Source organism: Euprymna scolopes, chromosome 21, assembly GCF_053919585.1.
Source record: "Euprymna scolopes isolate OS-2025 chromosome 21, ASM5391958v1, whole genome shotgun sequence".
In the NCBI taxonomy this organism is placed as follows: Eukaryota; Metazoa; Mollusca; class Cephalopoda; order Sepiida; family Sepiolidae; genus Euprymna; species Euprymna scolopes.
Window position 1 is genome coordinate 46,907,240 of NC_136502.1, and position 22,864 is coordinate 46,930,103.

Below are 22,864 nucleotides of genomic sequence, written 5' to 3' on the forward strand. Positions count from 1 at the left end.
GGAATCCATGCCCAAACTACTATTTTGCCATGGTATTCTAGATACATAAATATTTCTAATACCATTTGTATGTATAGATGGTTTTTGTTTCTTGGATTTCTACCTGACTAGATAAAGAGTAAACACCCTATGCAACCTATGAATAAAGAGATTTTATTGGTTTCATTTGATTACTTAATCGCTCACTGATGAGAACATCTGAAAATGTACATATTTACATAAAAGATCATGTGCTTCGTCTTCTTTAACATTTAAAATGTTACAATATATCAACTAAAAAAAAACCACCTCATTTTCGCTTTTACATTGTTAAAATTTGTTTCATTTTGTATAAAAAGAATGTCCAGTTTTGTTTTTTGTATCAAAGTTTTTTGTGCATTATAAAATTCTGAAACAAGTAAAATATATTTGGTGCTACAAAAAAACAAACAAACAAAAAAAGTCAATAACTACCAATGATTAAAAGATTAAATCAAAATTACATTCTGAACACATTAAAAAGAACTTTATTTCAGGACAAAAAATACAATTTAAACCAAGTGAAATGGATAAAAATAACTTTATATATTTATTGGCAAATAGTTTGAATGTTCTGTAGCGACAAGTTTAATAAGTTAAAAACTTCATTATTCATTTTTAGTTATTTTCTTTTCATTTTAAAACGTATTTATCGTTTGTTTATAAACTGCGTTTATTTAATTACGGCTTGCTTGTTTACTAATTTATAATTTTAATATTATATTCGGCTTTAAAACATGCATATTTGTACACGTCATAGTCAACATTTTCTGCACAACAAATAGGTTTATATCATAGTATAAAATACTGTAATAAGCCTTGCTTGACTTTGCATATTTTTATTTGAATAACGTCTCTAAGAAAAGTTATCTTCTAATTGTTCATAATAATAAATAAATAATAAACAAATTTTATCCTTTAAAATCTACAAAACACTATTTTACTTGCTTTAATGCAGAAACAACACAAAGCTTAACTGTTATTTGCCTGCTGTACAGCATTCAACCTAGGAAGGTTGAACTGGCTTCCTCTGAAGGAGAAAGTGTCAAGAGAATATTAAATTCATAGGCAGTCCGCAGTCACCTGCATAATTAAACTATTCATTTGAATTTAGTCTTCTTTTCTTTTTTTTTTAAATTAATATAGAATACAATTCAATTTCAATATAAATTGTATTATGCCCCTTTCCTTTTATGGATGCAATTTTTAATGTTTTCAAATACTTTTTAAAAGAAGCTATTATTCATTATCGACAGGCTAACTTGTAAGCATGTCTCACCTAAACCAAAGTGTATGACATCATGTTAAATCGCAAAGGCCTTCCGTTTATTTATTTATTTATTTTACAAAGGTCACTGGTAGATCAAGATAAATGCCAGTTACACATAAGTCTAAAAGACCAAAAGAAATGCTATTTCAAACTTAAGCTTGTCAAACCAACATAAATGCTAGTTCAAAATTAAGCTTAAATGGTCAAAGTAAGTGCTAAGTCAAAGTTAACCATCATAACCCAATGAAACCTAACCATCAGACTCACTGACTGATACTCAACCAAACTGACAGACTTACCCACTGACTGAAGGATGCTTCAAATAAAGATATTTACATACACTCAAAAGTGCTCAATCTTAAATTAAAATTAAGATCAAATTTCAATTTAAACAAAAACGCCATGCCAAACTTGATTTGAACATTAGTCAGTGGCATGCTTAATTTTGAAAAAGCATTTTAGATGGATTGAAATCTGTCACAGAGTGACATGACCAACAGATTAAGCATTATATAAAGATGTGTGAATTCACAGAATATTGCCATTTAATAGCTTTCCTTGGCATTATGATTATGTAAAAATCACTAATATACCACAAAGAAAAACAATAGTTGTAATTATCAGGTACTGCTAAAGATGCAGTAAAAATCACTTTAGTTTTTAAGTTTAAAAAACGTTTTTGAATACTTTTAAACTTATACAGTAAAAAAAAAAAATTAATGAGAATGAGAAACAATTTTTGTTATATTCTACACTAAAAATATGAATCAATTTTGAGTTTCATTGGTTATTGAAAAATGTTTCCATATTACCAGTTGTCCAGGCAGGATTACATCATTTTTTAAAAATAAACTGTAGCAAAGTAGTCTATCATAATACGATAACATAGTATAATAACAAATAAAAATTCAGAATCCAAGTTTAATATATCAGCTTAAATGTTATTCAGGTCCAACTGCTAGGTTAAGATTAACATGGTTTGGACATGTTTTCCAGCTACCAGACTCCAACTATGTAAAGAAATCATATCAAAATTTAATTTCAGAAAGGTCAAGAGATGGTTGACCAGTTAAGGATCGAGAGTAGCATGCTGCTCCTGATAATTGAAAGATTGAACTAAGATAGTGATAATTGGCAAAATTTTGTTTTCAAGCATGTGGCGAATCTCTCTGGAGTATGCAAATAAGAAATATGTATTGTTAAAAAGTTACAAAAATGATTTCACTTGCTTTTATATCATTGCAACACATTACCATGGAACTGCTCCTTTGCAGACTACAACATAGTCATTCTTATAAACCATATTCAAATTTTGTTCATGTTATTAATCATTTTTTATCCTCTCATATTTTTCATCAATTAGCGGACAATCCATCCATTTCATTAATCTTTATGCTTGAGTGGCTTTTGGCCTTCATAATTAGTGATACATTAGTAAAAGATATTAATCCAGCAATATCTTGAAGTCTTGAGTATTTACAAAAAAACTGTAAATTAGCCACAGAAAACATTGATATATTTGAAAAGAAAGAGTTATTTTTTGTGGAAATGAACTCGAACATTAAAAAATAAAGTAGTGGCCTGGAGCGTTCAATTTTTTGTTTCTTCTCACAAGACATTCACAGCAGGAACTCATTTTTCGAAAAATGGTTTCCTTTGTTTCTCGATGTGCCTAGCATTAGATGGCAATTTTCAGAGAGCTTCTTTGCAAGGGTTGTGGAATTTTATTTTCATACATGTGGCAAAGCTCTCTGGGGTATACAAATAAGTATGTATCATTTAAATATTGCAAAAATGATTACAATTTTTTTATACCATAGCAACACATCACCATGTAATTGTTCCTCTTGCAGACTACGACATGGTTGTTTTGAAATCCAATGTCCACAAATTCTTCTTATAAACCACCAAGTAATCAAATTTTGATCATTGCATTAGTCATTTTCTATCCTCTCATCTCTAGCATCAGATGGAATTTTCAGAGACAGAGCTTTTGCAATGGTTGTGGAATACATTGCTGTAGGATTACTTCCCTGCTGATTACAACCAGGTTGACTTGAAGCTCAATGTTAACAAGTACTTATAGAAAAAAAAACACTGATAAGTACTATCTTCATACTGTTAGTCAATGTTAGTGGTCCCATAATTTTCCTAATCTTTCGAATGATAGTAATTTCAGTCTCATTAACTCTTATCCTTCAGTGGCTTTTAGCCTAGATAAGCAGTGATTAGATAATAAAAATAAAATAGAGGAAATTAGATGGTAATGTTATTACATCTTTAATCATAAGGTATGAAGGGTTATTTTCGAAACTGAAATTGATAAAACATATCTGTGGTCTTCTATTATAAAAGAGCGATTGATCAATCTAAATTTTTAAGCATTGAAAACAAATTCTGTAATGTAAAAAATAACAGCGACAGTAGTTCAGATGTTTTTGACAAAGGTTGCATATATGGAAAATAACTTGAAAAATATTATTAATGTAAAAATTGAATTAATGTATATATAATTTTCGGTTGTATAAATTTTGGTTTCCGTGTGTTTGTATATCCACTAAAAACTTTTGTCATCCGCATTGAACTGGCATGAACCTGGTACTGTTAGAAAGAGCGATCTCTCAGACACATATAAAAAAATTAGAAATAAAATCCTCAATTATTTCATGTAAAAATGTTTTGTTTGAAGGTGCGGGTCAGGTAAAAATCTTGGCTTCGACAGTGTTTGTTAATCACGCATGCGTGAACGGTTGGTTGTTTCTTTTATTTTAAAAAGATAAAATTGCAAGGTGATAACATCGGTTTCATCTTGGTCCAATAGATAGCCTGTTTGCTTACAAGCTTAACTTTTTTAAAGTTCGTGCTCACCATACAGCATTTTTTTTTCTTTTAATAACGTTTCTTTTAAAATTGCTCCTTTTTAAAATTCCTATCTTTTAAAATTGTCAGCTTTCTTACACACTCCCACCATGCATTTTTTTTTTTTTTAATAGCACGATAAGATGGCATCCAAGTCTAGTTTTCTTTTTTTAAATTGACTATTAATAATGTTTACAAAATCTCCATAAATTAAAATATCATATTTAGCCGTATTTTATAACTGGGCAATTCAGCCCCACCCCTTAGTAGATATATAATTATCACACAAAAGTTAGCAAGCACAAAACTGCCTAAAGATAAGTACCATTGCCCTCCTTCCATATGAGGTTTTTCCTTTTTCTCATTGCTTTTTATACTCATTTATATGCTTTTGTTATTTTCTTTCCTCCATTTTCTTTCTTATTTTCCACAAATGTCTTTCATGTTTTTAGTCGCGTGCAAGTGACTCTATAAGTCACTTTGTCGGTCGGTCTGTCTGTAACACTTTTGTGCTTGGCCTTTTTGGTTAAGATCAAAGGTCTGTTGTTAATAGATGCTGTTCTTAGCTTTTTAATCTTTTCTTGGCCTTTTGGCCAAGATCAAAACAAAGTGTAGTATCTGTTCCGACAGATACTGCAAGCAAAGACTATATGTGGGGGCGACCCCACATATAAGACCTTGGTCAATGTAGGGGAAACCCTCCATACCAATTGTCACTATCCAGCTCCACTACTCCCCGGGGAGTTGGTCCCCATTTCCCCTTCACCCCTCACATTAAAAATCGGCCTTGTGCCTAATTTGCTCGGTGGGGGAGCAAATAAATACCCTTTTCTTGGCCTTTTGGCCAAGATCAAAGTGTAGTATCTGTTCCGGCAGATACTGCACTTAAGATAATTTGTACCAGTCAATGGAGGGGAAACCCTCTATACTGGGACAATTATTATTTTTGGCAACCAGAGTGACCCCTTTTAGGGGAGCTGGTTTTTACCTCACATTAAAAACGGCCTTGTGCCTAATTTGCTCAGTGGGGGAGCAAATAAATAAATACCATCTGTTCCGGCAGATGCTGCAAGTTATGACTAGCTATGACTAGCAAAGACCAGATGTGGGGGCAACCCCACATGCCTGACCATTAACCAGCTCCCATTTCCCACCTCTCGGGAGCTGGTCCCCTTTTTCCCTTCTCCCTCCCTTCACTCCTCACATTAAAAATTGGCCTTGTGCCTAATTTGCTCGGTGGGGGAGCAAATAAATACCATCTGTTCTTACTACATGCTGCACTTATGTTTGTAACTTTGTGATATAAAGTGGGGATCACTTTTCTGCATTAATTTAATGTAAAATGATCACCCACTTTACAACCAGTCAGTCTCAAAGCCATTCAAGTCATTTTCCAGATCATTCAAGTTGTTTTTGAAGGATTCTAGTTATTTTTTAAGCATTCAAGTCATTCTTAAGGTCATTCAATTCATCCTTAAGTTCATTAAAGTCATTCTAAGTCATTTACTTTTTATTCATTTACGTTATTTCAGCCCATTTTTTTGGTCATTTTAGTTTATCTTTAAGAATTTCATGTCAATCCTACATTCACGCATTCATTCATTACACGAGAGCACACAACTAATGGCTATCGGCCTTGTTTACCATGCAGTATAACTTTTTGGATGTCTAACCAAGCCCTATCTCCCAATAATCAAAAACAAATAAAAAATTCATCACTCTCATATATATATATATAAGAGAGATGGAAGCAGAGGAATTATGAGAATAAACTTAACTTATGGCAAATAACCTACACCAAAACGTTTGTTACATTGTTGCGGGGTAAATCATCAGGTCAATTTCTCTACTAGGCTCAACTCATGGATTGAGCACTGTTTAAAGTAAATACTGAAAATACATAATATATTATATGTTTATATTATATGTGTACATCTTATATGCAATATATTGCCATCAAAATTGAAAGAAAAAAATTGGCTTCACCAGTGCTCACACTAATGTTAATGTTTTCTTTAAAACATTTCAGTTCGAGAATTTTATTTATTTAATTTAATAGCAATAACTGAGACATTATTTTATATAAATAATATCAAACCATACTGAAGCAACATTCATCCTATTAAATATTAAATTCACAAGCACTTCCCAGTTGCTTGTAGGTGAAATGATATTACGTTCTTGCAGGGAGATGTCAATGTCTTCCTACATATAGCACCTGATATTTTTTTCAAATGGTAACCCATCTGATGCTGACTAGGTTCAACATTGCTTAACTTTGAAATTCTAAAGGGAACCGGTTTATCAACATGATTATCCCATATATAATCTATATAAATAAAACAGTAGATGCATGTATAGGTGTGTGTAAATATTTGAACTCTTAAACAGCTGAGCACATGATACTAAAATTAATAGGAAATCCTTCACTAAGTATTGGTTTATAACAATGAAAATCTGTTTGGATGGATGAACGCATACAGAAGTCAGCAAATTGAAATGCAAAAGTTCATTTCAACTTGCTGATATTTCTATTAGTTTATGCATGCATAAACTAATCATAGCTAAAAGTGGTTTAATTCTATAAATTTCTTATCAGTCGGGTTAGTTCAAATGGTAATGAATGCGACTGAAGTGCTAAATGAGAGAACATGACTGGAGTATTAAATTTTTTTCATTTTGATTCTGGTTGATGGCACCCAAGTCATTTTTTTTAAACTTTGAAATCAGTATTATATATATATATATATATATATGAATATTCAATAGAGAATTGGCTCTGTAATAAGAAATACAAAATCTGCATGAATTAAAATATATTAAGTAGGAATGGGACGATTCCAACATTTTTTTCTGATTCTGTATTAAATTCCCAATTCCGATACAATTACCGATTCCGATTCTTTATAAATATCTAAATATTTAACTATAAAGTTGTTATTTTTCACCATATGCATAAAAAAAAACACATGTAAAATGTGCAGATGATTTTGCAAACGTAAAGATCGATTTTAGCTTAAAATTAATAGATATTCATTATTTTAGTATTAATATCAGCAGTAGAAAGAATTTTCTTTGCAGAAAATCAAATAAAAAAAAAAGCCAATTAAAAGAATCGTTTTTGGCATCGGAAAATAGGCACACATTTTTCTGATTCCGATTTTTTCAATTCCCGATTCTGATTAATCCTCCCAACAATAATATTAAGTATATTTTACGGTCAGCAAGGTTAGGTGCCCCCTGCTAGTGAATAATAACAGTGAATATAGATTCTACAATGGGTAAAATCTGTTCCACTAATAAAACAGTTTTATATCACTTTTATGTCTCCCTTACAAAGATTCAAATCGAAATATAACCTGGGTAAACCTTATGTTTAGAATACTTATTCCAATTTTGATCAAAATTCATTTAATGATTTAGATACTACAATAAAATGTTTTGAGAATCTTACTTCATTAATGTTTAATGATTATAGGCAAAATTTAATGCAAGCCTAAATTTTTAAATAAGAGGTTGTGCTCATATTATGTCCCTTGAAAACCTTTTAAAATTCTCCAAAGAAATTGAAATTTAAGGAATATTTATTAATTGATGTTTAATACCTACTGTTAAAATTTCACAAGAATTGGTTTGAGTGATTCTTTTCTCCTACGACATATCAACCCTTTTTAGATTATTTAATGACGAATCCAGTAATTTTGGTAAAAGCTTTATGTTTCAAGTTCTTTATATCTTTAAATATTTATTTATGGTGTTTTGTTTTGTAGAGGAAAAATTATTTTGATTTTGTAGAACATGATTGAGTTTTGTAAAGGGAACGGAAAAAAAATTACATCAATGTTTTGTGCATTTTTGTATCTACAAAGATCCTTATTTAGTATAATTAGACACAAGAAATGGAGGATTTGAATTTTCAAGAAATGTTTCCACTCTCTCTTGGCAAAAAACTAAGTAGAACCCACATTAATCACCTGTACGTCATACAGATGCATTCCAAAATTCATAATGATAGGTTAATTTAGGAGTGAATTTTCTACATAAAATAGAAAGGCATTACATGTGAACACTAGCAATGCATGAGTTTTTTTCTGTCATCTTCAACTAATTAAAAATGTTTTCCTTTCTCACATTTTACATGATTGTAAGCTTATATTGTAGTCTTGGAGACAAAACAAAAAAAAAAAACTCTAGGAAAACAATCAGAATCTTTGATCTAGGATCAATTGTAAGGTGAACTCCTGCAGGAATTTCTACTTGATCCAGAAAAATTCTAGCCATATTTACTTAAGATCTAATCAGATATCACTGACTTTTGTTTCACAGCAGACTCTTCAGAATGTGAGGACACATGTTTTAAAAGATTTGCAATCCGGGAAAACTTTTTGCTCCAAATGAATGGCTTCCATGCAGATTCCTGAATTAGACTCAAATATTCCTGATTTTGACATGTTACATCAATCCAAAATAATACCTAAGATGAGAACAGCAGTCCAAAGAATCCAAATAATCACTCCTCGTCTAAAAAATCCAGAAAAAAAAATTTTTTATTCGGAAATCGTTGATTCCTGTTGTGCAGTTGAATCTTCCGAATGTGTGCGAGCATGTTTCAAGAGATTCGCGTTCCGTGAAAATTTTTTGTTGCACAATTTGCAAACAAATGGTTTCTCACCCGTGTGAGTGCGGACATGGGCCAAGAGGTGTGCGTTCTGCGAAAAGGTCATCTCACATGTCTCGCAACGGTACGGCTTCTCCCCAGTGTGAGTGCGAATGTGTATCAGTAGCTCACCGTTGCGACAGAAACCTTTGTTGCATATTTCACAGCAGTACGGTCTCTCCCCAGTGTGTATGCGCATGTGCATTACGAGCGTCCCATTCTGCGAGAAGCACTTCTCACAAACGCTGCACTTAAACGGCTTCTCGCCGGTGTGTGTGCGGATGTGATGCACCAGAGTGCGCTTCAAGAAAAACGACTTGCTGCACATATCGCAGTGAAATGGTTTCTTGTCGGCCTGCGTGCACCGGTGTCGCTTCAGGTTGCCGTAGCGGGAGAAGCTCTTATTACAGTTCTTGCAGTAAAACAATCTCTCGCCTGTGTGTGTCATCATGTGATTTAGGAGGTCTTTGTCTTTGGAAAACTCTTGTCCGCACATGTCGCAGAGGAATTGTTTTGGTGCCGAATGCTTTTGCGCATGGATCAGCAAACTGGATTTTTGAGAAAAGCCCTTGTTGCATACATCACACTTGAAGCGCTTCTCCTTGTAGTGTTTTTTAAGATGCTGGAGTAGAACTGAATTCTGGTAAAAGGCCTTACCGCAAATCTCGCACGGAAATGGCTTGTCTCCCTTGTGAATTCGCATATGCTTGTTTAAGTCCCCCTTCCGGGAAAAATCTTTCGCGCAAATGATGCAGTTATATGGCTTCTCTCCAGTATGAGATCGAATATGCAAAACCAACGACGAATGTTGTGAAAAGTCCTTGTTGCACATTTTGCAGTGATAAGGCTTTTCACCAGTGTGTGTTCTTAGATGGATTTTCAAATCTCCTTTCCGAGAGAAATCCTTGCTGCACATGTCGCAGCGGAAAGGTTTCTCCCCAGTGTGTATCCTCAGATGCATCTGCAAGTTGACCTTCTGTGAAAAGTCTCTCTCGCAGATGCTGCATCGATAGGGCTTCTCTCCAGTGTGTGTTCGTAAGTGCATCTGCAAGTTGCCCTTCTGAGAAAAGTCGCGATCGCAAATATGACAGTGAAATGGCTTCCCCTTATCCAGCAAGTCCATGGCTGATATAGTTTCCATAATGCAAAAGTGTACAAATTTCCACACTGAAGAGAACTAAAATTTGTCTTTTGAAATAATACAGAAGTTATAAACAGGCAAACATTTAATCAGGTATTGTTGTTTCTTGTTTCACAGTTAATTTTTTCAGAATGGTTAACACTTTTCAAATGAGTCCATGGTTGCTACAATTTGGCTAATGGAAAAGTGTATAAATTTGCAGAGGAGAGCCAGAATTCGTCGGTTGAAGTAACATGGAAGCTACAAAGAAAACTTCTATTGCATTCTATATGTATTATAATAGTTTTATCTTAACTTTGTGTCTCCTTGAGTTGGGTAATCAAAAAAAACCATTGGAGTTAACCCTTCATCTTGGCAATAAATTTTATATAGGTACCTGAAAATAAAGAAAAGAACGTAAAATATTACAAAAAAATAAAAACAGCAAATACTACATAATAAAGTAAAATTGGGTGCAGGAAAGTTATTGGCTTAGAGAAAGTATCACAAAGCAGTCAGCTTAGTGTGTAAAAATATTTAAATATACTAAAATTCCCTTCAATTTTAACTTGTGATAACTCCTTTATTTTGGGGTTTATCTTGATCAAATTTGAATGTAAACAAATTTTAATTCTTTCTCTTGTGTCTGTAATAGTTTTGTTTTCAGCTGATTTGAAATTAGATTACTATTTTCAGAAACCATCAATTTATTTTTAAATGTTAATGTTTTTCAATTTAATGAATTGTTTGTATGCATATGAAACAGTTTGATCTTAACAAACCACTCATCAATGTGGTGGGTTTAATATAAAGCTTTATGTTGTCTTTCATGCAAAAAACATCCATTTTGAACATTTTAGTAAACAAACATTTAACCCTATTATCAAATTCTGTTACTGTTATTTTTATTTATTTACCGTTTAAAAGAAAAATCAAGCTTGATCTCTAATGTGCTGTGAATCATTATTGAAATTTTATAGCAACAATCAGTTATACTTTGATTACATTTTTTTTTTGAAGAGGTAATGGAATTATGTTTTGGTCTACGTTTAGACTGGTTTGATCTATTATTGCAACCATTTACCAAAAGATAACATTACAATTTTAAGGAATTTTCCTCTGTTCAAAGTCTGCATTTTTAGTCATGGACTATGAAAGTTTTGCTACTAAAATAAATTTGGTATTATTTTGTTTTACACGCATTAAACGTTTCTAGACATAATGAAAATAAAACTTTGGTTTGAGATTTGTGCTTTTGTAGTTTACATGTAGATATATCTGTGTGAGTGTTTGGAAATCAGATCAAACTATTAAAAAAAAAACATTATCTAGTTTCTCCTTTAACATAAAAATTAATGTCAACAGACACTTCCTCTTGATCAGCATGTCATTAACTTTTTATGCAAAAAAACAAACAAAAAAAAAAGTTTTAAAATATCTTTTTGTTAGCATATCAGTTTCTATTGCACACAAATAGGACTGCTGGGAGAGATAAAGTAAGAATTACAAAAAGACAGTTCTTTGAACTTCACAGACAAGTGACATTATATTATTAATAACATCGATGGTCAAGACTTAGAAATATTTTGAAAAAGTGGAAGTCTTTAAATTTCAGTGAAGAGAGTAGACAAAATGAATATAAAGAAAGACATGAAAGGAAGTAGAGAAAAAGAGTTTATATAGAGATCGGGAAAATAAAGTAAAGAAAAAGTTGAACTAATGCAGGGAAAATAGCTACAGAATTAAACTGAGAAGGGCTGCAAATGAGAGCGTTAGTCTTGGCTGATATTCCGAAATTGATGAAGAATTAACCTGGGCATAGAGACACTAGCAACAATTTGCTTGCATACTATACTTATATCTGTGTTGTTTTTATTATAAACTTTTGCTCTGGATGATGGCTTTGTGCTGTGGCAATCAACTATACTAGAATCTTGATACCGTTCATAAGAAGAACTAGGGCACATACATTTAGGGTAAGGCAGTCAGTTGGGGGTACAGGCATAGTAGCGCAATTGAGTTTGACAATTGAATCCGTGAGGAAAAAGAGAAACTTTCAAAGTTGATAGATTAAAAAATGCCATGAGAGATTGTAAGAAATAACTGATTTCAGTTTGGAAGTTGGAATTTCAATATGCTGATGATTGCTTACATTATCAAGGATATGAATAGTCAATGGCAAGAAAAACTGAAATTGAGTTGAATTTTTCAACGTGGGGTTCAGTTGCAATATTTTGTAAATAGAATGGGGTATGATCCCACACAGTCGGGGGATTCTATTTATAAACGATGCTACTAGGAACTGACGAATCGAATTAATTCACTTCTGCTCCCAACCAATCAGAAACCAGAATTGCTCCATAAACATTAAACCTTTTCTGTAGCAATTTTGCATGTTTTTTCCGTCTCGACGCAATAAGAATGTTTTGCTCTGTGGAACTGTCTACTGCAAACCAGTCACCTCTCAAGACTTGTTTAGAACAATGAACCATTGGAAACTGTTCTGAAACTAAACATGGCTTACACTTCTAGAGGTTATGGGCCCAGCGTGCGTCTTTATTTCGATGGATCCGAATCAAAATTTGAATTGTGACAAGTTAAATTTCTAGGATATCATAAAAAAAAATTATTCAGTCGAATCCCCCCAATAACCTGAAAACATCCATCAAATGGATGTAAAAAATGCTTATTTGAATGCCCCAATAGACTGTGAAATTTATATTACCCCTCCAGAGGGATTTATAATGACAAATAAAAATTGCGTGTGGTGACTTAACAAGTCATTATATGGTCTAAAGCAGTGTGATCAGTGTTGGAATACAGTATTTCATGATTAAAATATCATCGACCCACAAAACCAAAATCACAATTTGATGTCGACCCATGAAACCAAAATCAGTAGTTTATCGTCTTTGTGTTGGGTATATAAACAGGGGTGTACAGTGCATTGTCTGAATTGTTGTTTAATAATATAATCATGAAATACTGTATTCCAACACTGAGCACTCTGCTTTAGACCATATAATGACTAGTTAAGTCGCCACACGCTATTTTTATTTTTCATTAGAAAAATCTCTACGCGTGAAGCAGAATTTATCGAAAGGAAAACCCAAAATTATTTCTTTATATACTGAACTGACCTCTCTAAAACGAATGGAAGCTGAAAGTATTACTGATTATATTATAAGAGCCGAAACGACTGCAAATTCTTTAAAAATGTCTGGTGAAGTTATAAGTGACAGTCTGTTAATTTCCATGGTCCTTAAGGGATTACTGAGTGATTTCAAGCCATTTACCACCATGATAACCCAGAAAGAAAAACTCATGACTTTTAGCCAATTCAAGGTAGCACTCAGAAGTTACGAAGAAACTGAAAAATGATCACAGAAAAAAACGAATCCACAAATATGAAATTTAAAAATACACACATAAAAACACCAAAATGGAATTATACCCATGCCAGGAATAAAAACCGCAACTTTGCCAAAAACAATTTTTCTCCTAAGAAAAATACAAAAAATATTTGCTATAATTGTGGACGACCCAATCACAAGAGTTTTCAATGCAGATACAGGACTCAAAATGGCGACTACATTAAAAATGTGGAGAGCTCTGTTAGTAATCATACATTTTTATTTTCATGTACATTTAATGCTTCAACAAACAATAATAATTTTCTTGTCGATTGTGGGGCCACGGCACATGTGATTACAAAGGAATCTGATTTTATCAATTTTGATCCCAACTTTAAGCCACAAAATCATTTTGTAGAACTGGCTGACGAGAGTCGAGTCAATGATATTGTTTTGAAAAGAGGCGATGCTAAAATCTTGCTAAAGAACAATAAAGGTGAACTATGTTTCTGTATTCTAGAAAACGCTCTTCTAATCCCAAAATTTAAACAAAATATATTTTCTGTACAAGCTGCCACAAAACAAGGTGCAAATATAAACTTTAACCCCAATAAATCAAAACTGGTATACCCGAATGGAACTGTATTCGACATTAAAGAAAATGAAAGACTATATTATTTAAATAGCGTAGTCCCATCGAAAACCACCTGCCACACAGACATGGCATAAAATTCTTGGACACTGCAATATTACTGATATCAAAAAGTTGCCGACTGTAGTTGATGGAATGAAAATACAAACATCAAAAAACTTCAACTGCGACGTCTGTACACAAGGGAAAATGACAAACTATCAAAACAAGATACCAGACAAGAAGGCCAAAAAAATCCTATCAATGGTGCATTGTAACTTGAACGGTCCCGTGGAACCAATGGCCAGAGAACATTATAGATATGTGTTGAATTTCGTAGATGACCATTCAGGTTTAATAATGGTTTACTTTTTAAAGAACAAATCTGATACCCTGCTAGCAACTAAAAAATATTTAGCCAACATGGCTCCTTACGGTGAAGTAAAGTGTATTCGCTCTGACAACGGTATGGAATTCACCAATAAAGATTTTGAACTTTTACTAATTAACCATCATATCAAGCATGAAAAATCAGATCGCCACACCAAAACGGAACTACTGAAAGAGCATGGCGGACACTTTTTGAAATGGCAAGATGCCTACTCATTGAATCAAAACTCCCCAAAAACCTTTGGACGTACGCACTTATGGCGGCAGTCTATACACGCAACAGAACACTATCTAAAACTTCATATGAATCTTTCTGTGGTAAAAAAACAAATTTAAGCAGAATGCATATATTTGGTTCAACTTGCTTCGCATATATAGATAAAAAGAGTAAATTGAATATTAAAGCCGACAGAGGTATATTTCTTGGATACGATAAAAACAGTCCAGCCAATTTTCAGAGAAAGATAAAATAAAAAGAATCCGATGTGTAAAATTCACAGACACGTTTAATTTTACAGATGAAAACCCGTCATATAAAGAAGATGAAATTATATTTCCTCAAATAATTCAAATAAACGCAGACAATAAAAATGACGGAGACAAGAGTATCCATAGTGATGATGATGATGATAAAGTCGAAAAATATCCCAAAAGAAATAGAAGGCGACCCGATTTTTTTGTGGTCGACAATATAAAAGATTATCAAATCGACTATTGCTATTCAATGGAAAATATGCCAAAAAGCTTTAAGGAAGCAATTAATTCAGAACATTGTGACAAATGGAAAATTGCCATGAAAAAAGAAATAGATGCCTTAACCGAAAATGATACCTATACGGTAGTGCCTCTCCCAAAATATAAACATGTTATTTCTACAAGATGGGTCTTTACAAAAAAGACTACAGCATCAGGCATAGAACAGTACAAAGCTAGATTTGTTGCTAAAGGGTACTCTCAGATTTATGGTATAGAATATTTTTCTACGTTTTCACCGACCACAAACCTAACGACAATCAGAATTTTACTGCAAATTGCATCGCAATATGACCTAAACATCCATCAAATGGACATAAAAAATGTTTATTTGAATGCCCCAACAGACTGTGAAATTTATATTACCCCTCCAGAGGGATTTATAATGAAAAATAAAAATAGTGTGTAGCGACTTAACAAGTCATTATTTGGTCTAAAGCAGAGTACTCAGTGTTGGAATACAGTATTTCATGATTATATTATTAAACAACAATTCAGACAATGCGCTGTAGACCCCTGTTTATATACCCAACACAAAGACGATAAACTACTGATTTTGGTTTTGTGGGTCGTTGATATTTTAATCGCATCAAATTGTGACATAATGTTGACTGATGTTAAGAACAAATTAAGTAAAAGATTCAAAATGACTGATCTTGGCAAAATATCCTGGTTTTTGGGGATAGAATTTACTCAAAGCAAAGGACTTGTTACGATGAATCAATCGAGATACATCGACAAAATACAATTAAAATTTGGAATGGGAGAGTGCAAGAAACGCTCTACACAGGTCGAAAATGATATTAATAAAAATATACACAGAATCTAAAATAATAAACGACACAATATCGCGAAATTATAGGTAGTCTTATATATTTAATGACTGCAACCAGGCCTGACATATGCTATACAGTAACAAAACCATCACAAAAATTATCACGACCGACAATGAAGGATTTAAACAGAGCTAAACAAGTCTTGCGTTATTTAAAAGGAACTAAAGAACAGAAGTTAGTATTTAGAAAATCAAAAAATCCCCTAAAATTAGAAGGATTTTCGGATTCAGACTGGGGAAACGACGAAGATCGAAAGAGTATATCTGGATATTGTTTCAGACTCTCAGAAAATGAGCCTATTATTTCATGGAAATCTAAAAAGCAACAGATTGTATCTCTCTCTACGTGTGAAGCAGAATTTATTGTGATCACACACACGACCCAGGAAGCATTTTACCTTAAAAATATCCTAAAGACTATTTTAGAGCTAGAATTAACTAAAAGCCCCGTAGTAATTAATTGTGATAACCAAGCCAGTATAGTCTTAGCACAGAACACGATAATCAACCAAAAACCTAAGCATATAGATATAAAATACCATTTCATAAAAAAACGTGGTGAAAAAGGAATCCATTATTTTGAATTACATATCATCAGAACAAAATATCGCTGATGTATTCACGAAACCCGCAACAAGAATAAAGTTAAAGTGTTTTTTCCCAAAACTTGTTGGGGGATTCGACTGAATAATTTTTTTTTCTTTTTATTTTACGGCCCTGTATGTATATAAATTTCTATATATCAAAAAAATAAATAAATAAATAGTCCTGGACAAGACGTTAAACTGTACCATTTTATTTGTATTAACACTTTAAGCTACTAATGTGTAACTGATACTTTTGCTGAAATAAAAAAAAATTTTTTTAAAAAGCCACTTTTTTATAAACCTCTTGGTAATTTTCCTTTTCAACAAAATACTTTTTGCATGCTTATTTTAAGGCACACAGAAATTACAATCAACTTTTATTTATTTTTTTGTGCACATTAGTTTTTTTTTTCTTATTATTCAAAAATGTCCTATCTTTTTTTTAATTGTTTTAATAAAAAAAACAAAACAAAAAACAAAACAAAAACTCTTTAATCGGGTACATATTGCATGTATGTTTATTTTTATGTATATTTATTTATATGTATGCGTTTCTTCTTTTCTCTTTTTTTACAAAACTGCATAACCAAATTTAAGAAATGTCTTTTTCACATACCCACCCCTTTTTAAGATTAAGATACCTTCCATTTCTTTTATTTCTCTTCTCTGTACACATATATATCTGTTTTGAGATTTGAACACAATTAAAAATGGCGTCTTTTTACATGCTAAAATTCTAAGATCCAAATGATTTCTAATTTTTGCTATGTATAATTGAATATAAAAATATATATTTATTTTTGAGCAGAACGAACACAAGGAACTTCCCCATTATAATAAAATAGGGGGGATGTTGCAATACTTTGGAAATATAATGGGGTATGATCCCATACAGTCGGGTGATTCTATTTATAAACGATGCTGCTAAGAACTGACGAATCAAATTAATTCACGTTCTGCTACCAACCAATCAGAAACCAGAATTGCTCCATAAATATTAAACCTTTTCTGTAGCAATTTTGCATGTTTTTTCCGTCTCGATACAGTAAGAATATTTTGCTCTGTGGAACTGTCTACTGCAAACCAGTCACCTCTCAAGACTTGTTTAGAACAACGAACCATCGGAAACTGTTGTCTACTGCAAACCAGTCACCTCCCAAGACTTGTTTAGAACAACGAACCATCGGAAACTGTTCTGAAACTAAACATGGCTTACACTTCTAGAGGTTCACAGCCCTGTGTGTGTGGAGATAGGAAAGCACAAAAATCAACAATTCATTTCCTAAAACAAAAACTTCATTTTCAACTAATTCAAAATTAAGACAGTGTGTATGTGAGGGAAAGAAGGAGACAAAGTCATTCTTTGATGAAACAAAAATCATCTACTCCCCTATCCCCTTCATGAATTGCTTCATATATGCCATAATCATGTTGATACACCAATTCTCATAAGATAACTGAAGTTAAGCAAGGTTGAGTTTGGTCAGTACCAGATGAGATGGGTGCAACCTTGGTGTGGTTAGGGGGCTTGTGTGTCTCTAGGACCCGGATAGCTATGCTGGTGAGAGATTTGTCTCCTGGTAGAGTCACCCAAGCCAAACAGGTTGAAGGGTAGAGATCAGACTAAGAGCACTCACTGGTCATCCAGGGTAACTAGAATAGGGCCAACAACCCAATTCTGTAAAAGAAAGAAAGAAACCGCAACAACATCATATGTGGACTTCTTGGTCCGGGAAGGCTCCTCTCTAGTAGAGTTCATGACACGAGCGGGTGAAATGCGCTGACAATCCTTCTGACAACCAAAGCCAAGACCAGAAACATCAGAACCCTATAGGAGACAGGCAAGACTGCACAGGTGTGTAGTGATATGCACAGATACAATATTAAGATCTTACGACTGTGTGAGACCCGATGGAATGAAAGTGGAAAAACAAGACTGACGAGTGGAGACACCACATTCTACTCTGGATAAGAAGAAGGCCAACCACACATGGGCAGTGTAGCGCTGCTGATGACACCCGAGGCAACTCAAGCACTGTTGTCCTGGGAACCTGTATCTTTAAAAATTCTCATGGCAAGATTCAACTCCAAAGGCAGGAAAGACACTATAATACAGTGTTACGCCCCTACTAACGCAGCGGACATCGAAGACAAAGATGAGTTTTATGAGCAGATTCAAGCAACTGTGGACAGAATACCAAAGAGAGACATGAAGATCTTGATGGGAGATTTGAACGCCAAGGTTGGCATGGACAACACAGACACAGACCTTATCATGGGCAGACATGGCACTGGAGAACGGAACAAGAATGAAGAAATTTTCACCAAATTCTGCACTTTCAACGACCTGGTCATTGGGGTAACCCATTTTCCACATAAGACTATCCACAAGACCACATGGATTTCCCATGATGGAAAGACAGAGAACCAAATTGATCATGTCACAATCGGGCAAAAGTGGAGCTGAAGCCTGCATGTTGTCAGGGTGAAGTGAGGTGAAGACGTAGCATCAGACCACCACCTGGTTGTGGAAGTAGTGAGAACAAAGCTTAGGGCCTACAAAGACCAGCACACAAGTTCAATATCCACAACGAAAACAAGGAAAAGGCAGAGGAATTCAGAACAAAGCTAGGAAACAAGTTCAGTGTGCTTGAGCGTCTACAAAAAGAGACAATTGAAGAGCAGTGGAGTAATCTCCGAAAGACATGGAAGACAACATGCAAAACAGTCGTGGGCAAGAAGACGAAGAAGCACAAAGGGTGGCTGACAACGGACATATGAGCACTCATCACGAAGAGAAAGAACTTGAAAGACACTATAAATCAGATGCAAGATCTGGTGGAAAAACAAGAATTACAGGTGCAATACTGGGAGACAAACAAGGAAGTGAAATGCAGTGCATGTAGAGACAAGAGAAGGTTTATAGAGAAGCTCACCACAGAGACAGAAACCGCAGCAGATATGAAATCACCACAGTACTCTCGGGAAAAACAGCAACCCAAGCCACCCTGTGAAAGAATGGGAATGCCATCACAACAGAAGATGAGCAGAGCATTTCAAGGAGACACTTAACAGACTAGCACCACCCACCCCATCAAACATCTCAACCCAGCTCCTGGACATCAACACCAACCCTCCCAGCAAGGCAGAGATCATCAGGGCCATAAAATTCCTCAAGTCAGGCAAGGCAGCAAGTCCTGACAGCACTCAAGGCTGATATCCAGTCCTCAACTGAGATACTGCACTCCCTTCTCACAAAGATCCGGGAACAAGAACAAGTACCAATGGACTGGAAGCGAGGACACCTCATAAAGCTGCCAAAGAAAGGTGATCTCTCATCTTGTAATAACTAGAGAGTAATTATGCTGCTATCCATACCAGGCAAAATTCTGAGCAGAAGCATTCTCGAGAGGCTGAAGATCGCCTTAGACAAGACACTTCGGGATGAACAGGCTGGCTTCCGACATGACTGCTCATGCACGGACCACATCGCAATCATGTACATGACCATCACGCAATCCTGGGACAATTCAAAGGTGAATGCCAAGGGGTCGGTAAACTAAAAAAATACTGTAATTATGTGTGAGCACACTGACAATCTTGATGGAAATTAATTTAGAATTTGGAGTGGTAGGGGTCAGTTTCATGATGAAATAGAAAGTATCAACTTCATTATGAAATAAAAAAATTGTGAACCAGTGTTCCTATTTACTTACCTCTACACGAGGGCATAGTTAGACACAAGGTCAATTTTTGATGTAGGGAAAATCCAGCTCTTCAAACAAGGGCACTCTGCATATGAACAAAAATTAAAATTGTCTGAGTTATGAAGGATTTCTCCTCCATTCAACCGATGTTAATCCAAAAAAAAAAAAAATCAACCAATTTTTTTTTTTATTATTATTACTTAGTAATTGTTTGTTACCTTGTTTGGCAGTTATGCCTGGCCAAGTCAAAAATAAGTTCGACAACTCTAGAAGGGTCACATCAGTATTTACACCGTCAAATCATGTTATTTTGTTTAGAAAATTATATTGACCGAATATTTCCCACGATGGAAACACTTGATTAAATAAAGTAAACGAACAAAATATACATTTTAATATATTTATAACTATTTATTTAACAGAAAAACCAAACAATTTTAGAAAGTGTATTTTAAAAATATTTTATAACTTTAATAATTCATGATAAAACTTTAAAAAATCGTGATTTGATGGTGTAAAATACTGATGCGACCTTCAAATTAAAAAAAAAAAAAGATTAAAAATATTTTTTAAAAATCGTGAAACTTTGCTGTTCGTAATAAAAGAAAGCATAAAACTTAAATAAAATATTAAAAAATATTTAAATATTTTTTAATATTTTATTTATTTTAAGTTTTAAAATGGTTAAATTCACCTTCTGCATCCCTGTGTTTACAAAGCCATTTGGTGGAAGAAAACTGCATAGAATGTATTTTATTTTTAATGCAAATATAAAAAATAGAAGTTTTATTCAAACAGTCTTTATTTGAAATTTTATAAGAAAATTACAACCTTTATTAGAATAATATGTTTATGAACTTTTTTTTTTTTTTAATTCATGTACTGTTTTTTTTCTGTTACTTTTACAATAAAAATATATTATGGACTGTTTTTTTTTATATATATATATATTTATGAATTGTTTATTTTTTTAATTAATGTACTGGTTTTTGTTTCTTTTACTTTTATAATAAAAATATATTATGGATCGTTTTTTTATATTATGAAATGTTTTTCCCCAATAATATATTTATGAACTGTTTTTTTTTTATCAAACAAAAATAGAACTTTTATAATGGAATATATATTATGAACTGTTTTCCAAACAAAATGAAACAAACTTTATTTTTATTATTACCAGAAAAGATGTATTTCCTCTGTTATTATTTTAGCAAGAACAAATTTAATTCAAATTATATAAAAAAAAGTTTGATTTGATTATTTGTTTAAAAATATTTTTTAATTTCCAATTATAAAAAAAAATAGTTTTATTTCATTATTGCAAATATTTAAACAAATTGTTGATAACAAATCTTATCAAGACTAAAAGGTACTTGTACAGTTTAATCAAGACATTAAAAAAATGAACATATCAAAAAAAAAAAAAAAAATTTATATTGTCCGTATCCGTTATGGAATAAAGTTCTCAAAAAAAAAAAAAAAAAAAAAAATCACTTAATTTCATCAAATAGTTTTTGTATTACAGCGAAAAAACAATTTGTTATAATACCGATCAAAAGGTAGCCACGTTTCGATTTTTAAGAAGAAAAGCTAGTATTACAGATGGGAAGAGGGGTGTCGGTACTGAGTTATTTCCCCATGGCGTGTTCTAAAATTCCAAACAGGGCTACCTCCAGTAGTTTTCCGTGTATTAAGCAATAATCAATTCTTCTGTTATTGCTGGTGGCCATCTTGGCGCTTGCGCGTAGTTTTCGGGTTGTGTTTACGCGCACGAGCTCGGCTACCAGCAATAACATAAGAAAAGATATTGCTTAATATCCGGAAAACTACTTATTTGCGGGAAATTTAAATGCGATATTCGTTTTCAGCATACCCGAAAACCTCTAAAAGTCGTTATTTTAAAGGAAAATGTTAAGGTGGAAACCACAAACCAGGTAAATATTTACCGTTTAAAACAATAGGTTATAAAAGATTAATTTTCAAACCGCATTTACTTAAAAATAATTTACGTCGCCAACAATCATGTTTACCTCTTGCTCCTAACTTTTTATGATAATATAAATTTTCGTTTTTCTTCTTTTTTTTTTTTTTAATTATTTTTTTAACAATTTTAATAATTTAAAACGAAATTGGGGAAACTGCAACGCGTAAACGGAGCTGGCACTGGCTTAGCTCAATATCAAGACAAAACGTTTTTTTTTTTTTTTTTATTTAAAAACAATCCAAAGAAATACATTGTTAATACAATCAAAAACAATAATAACTTACCTTTTTATCGTCATCTAAAAAATGTAATCTTTTTGAATTCAAATCATTTAATTTATATTTAATAAAACTTTTAGAGAAAAAGATAGACGAGGTGTTTCAATAGGGAGTACTTGAAAAACGGTGCACCATTAAAATAGTCACCACAAAAATATGTTCCATCACCATATGCATGTTTAGTTTTAGGTAAAAGTGAAGAATAGTTAACAGTAGAGAAATTGTAAAAAAAAAAAGAAGAAATTACTTATAATATACGCAGTAGAATTTAACTTTTTGTTTCGCCACTAAGGCAGAATAAAGACGCAATCGGTTTTTAATATAGATGAAGTCAAGCTCGACACTTGCGCAATTTAATATCCCTAGCCAAATTTAGAAAGCAATTTTTGATATGAGAAGAGAAGAGGTTGTCTTAACTCTTA

General features: G+C 32.9%; 2 protein-coding genes and 1 pseudogene across 2 annotated transcripts; 2 read left to right on the forward strand and 1 right to left on the reverse strand.

The window, feature by feature from the left end:
* Window positions 1–483: 483 nt before the first annotated feature.
* Window positions 484–22,577, reverse strand: LOC145242225 (uncharacterized). Its single transcript, XM_080105223.1, has 3 exons — window positions 22,449–22,577; window positions 20,190–20,265; window positions 484–10,321 (listed from the first exon to the last, which is right to left on the reverse strand). Exon 3 carries the CDS (start codon window positions 9,943–9,945, stop codon window positions 8,695–8,697), a length of 1,251 nt encoding a protein of 416 aa, XP_079961349.1. The 5' UTR covers window positions 9,946–10,321; window positions 20,190–20,265; window positions 22,449–22,577; the 3' UTR covers window positions 484–8,694.
* Window positions 4,971–5,116, forward strand: LOC145243220 (U2 spliceosomal RNA; annotated as a pseudogene).
* On the forward strand, window positions 18,464–18,940 carry LOC145242781 (protein CFDP2-like). The gene has a single exon (XM_080105917.1). The coding sequence runs from the start codon at window positions 18,464–18,466 to the stop codon at window positions 18,938–18,940; it is 477 nt and encodes a 158-aa protein (XP_079962043.1).
* Window positions 22,578–22,864: the final 287 nt, after the last annotated feature.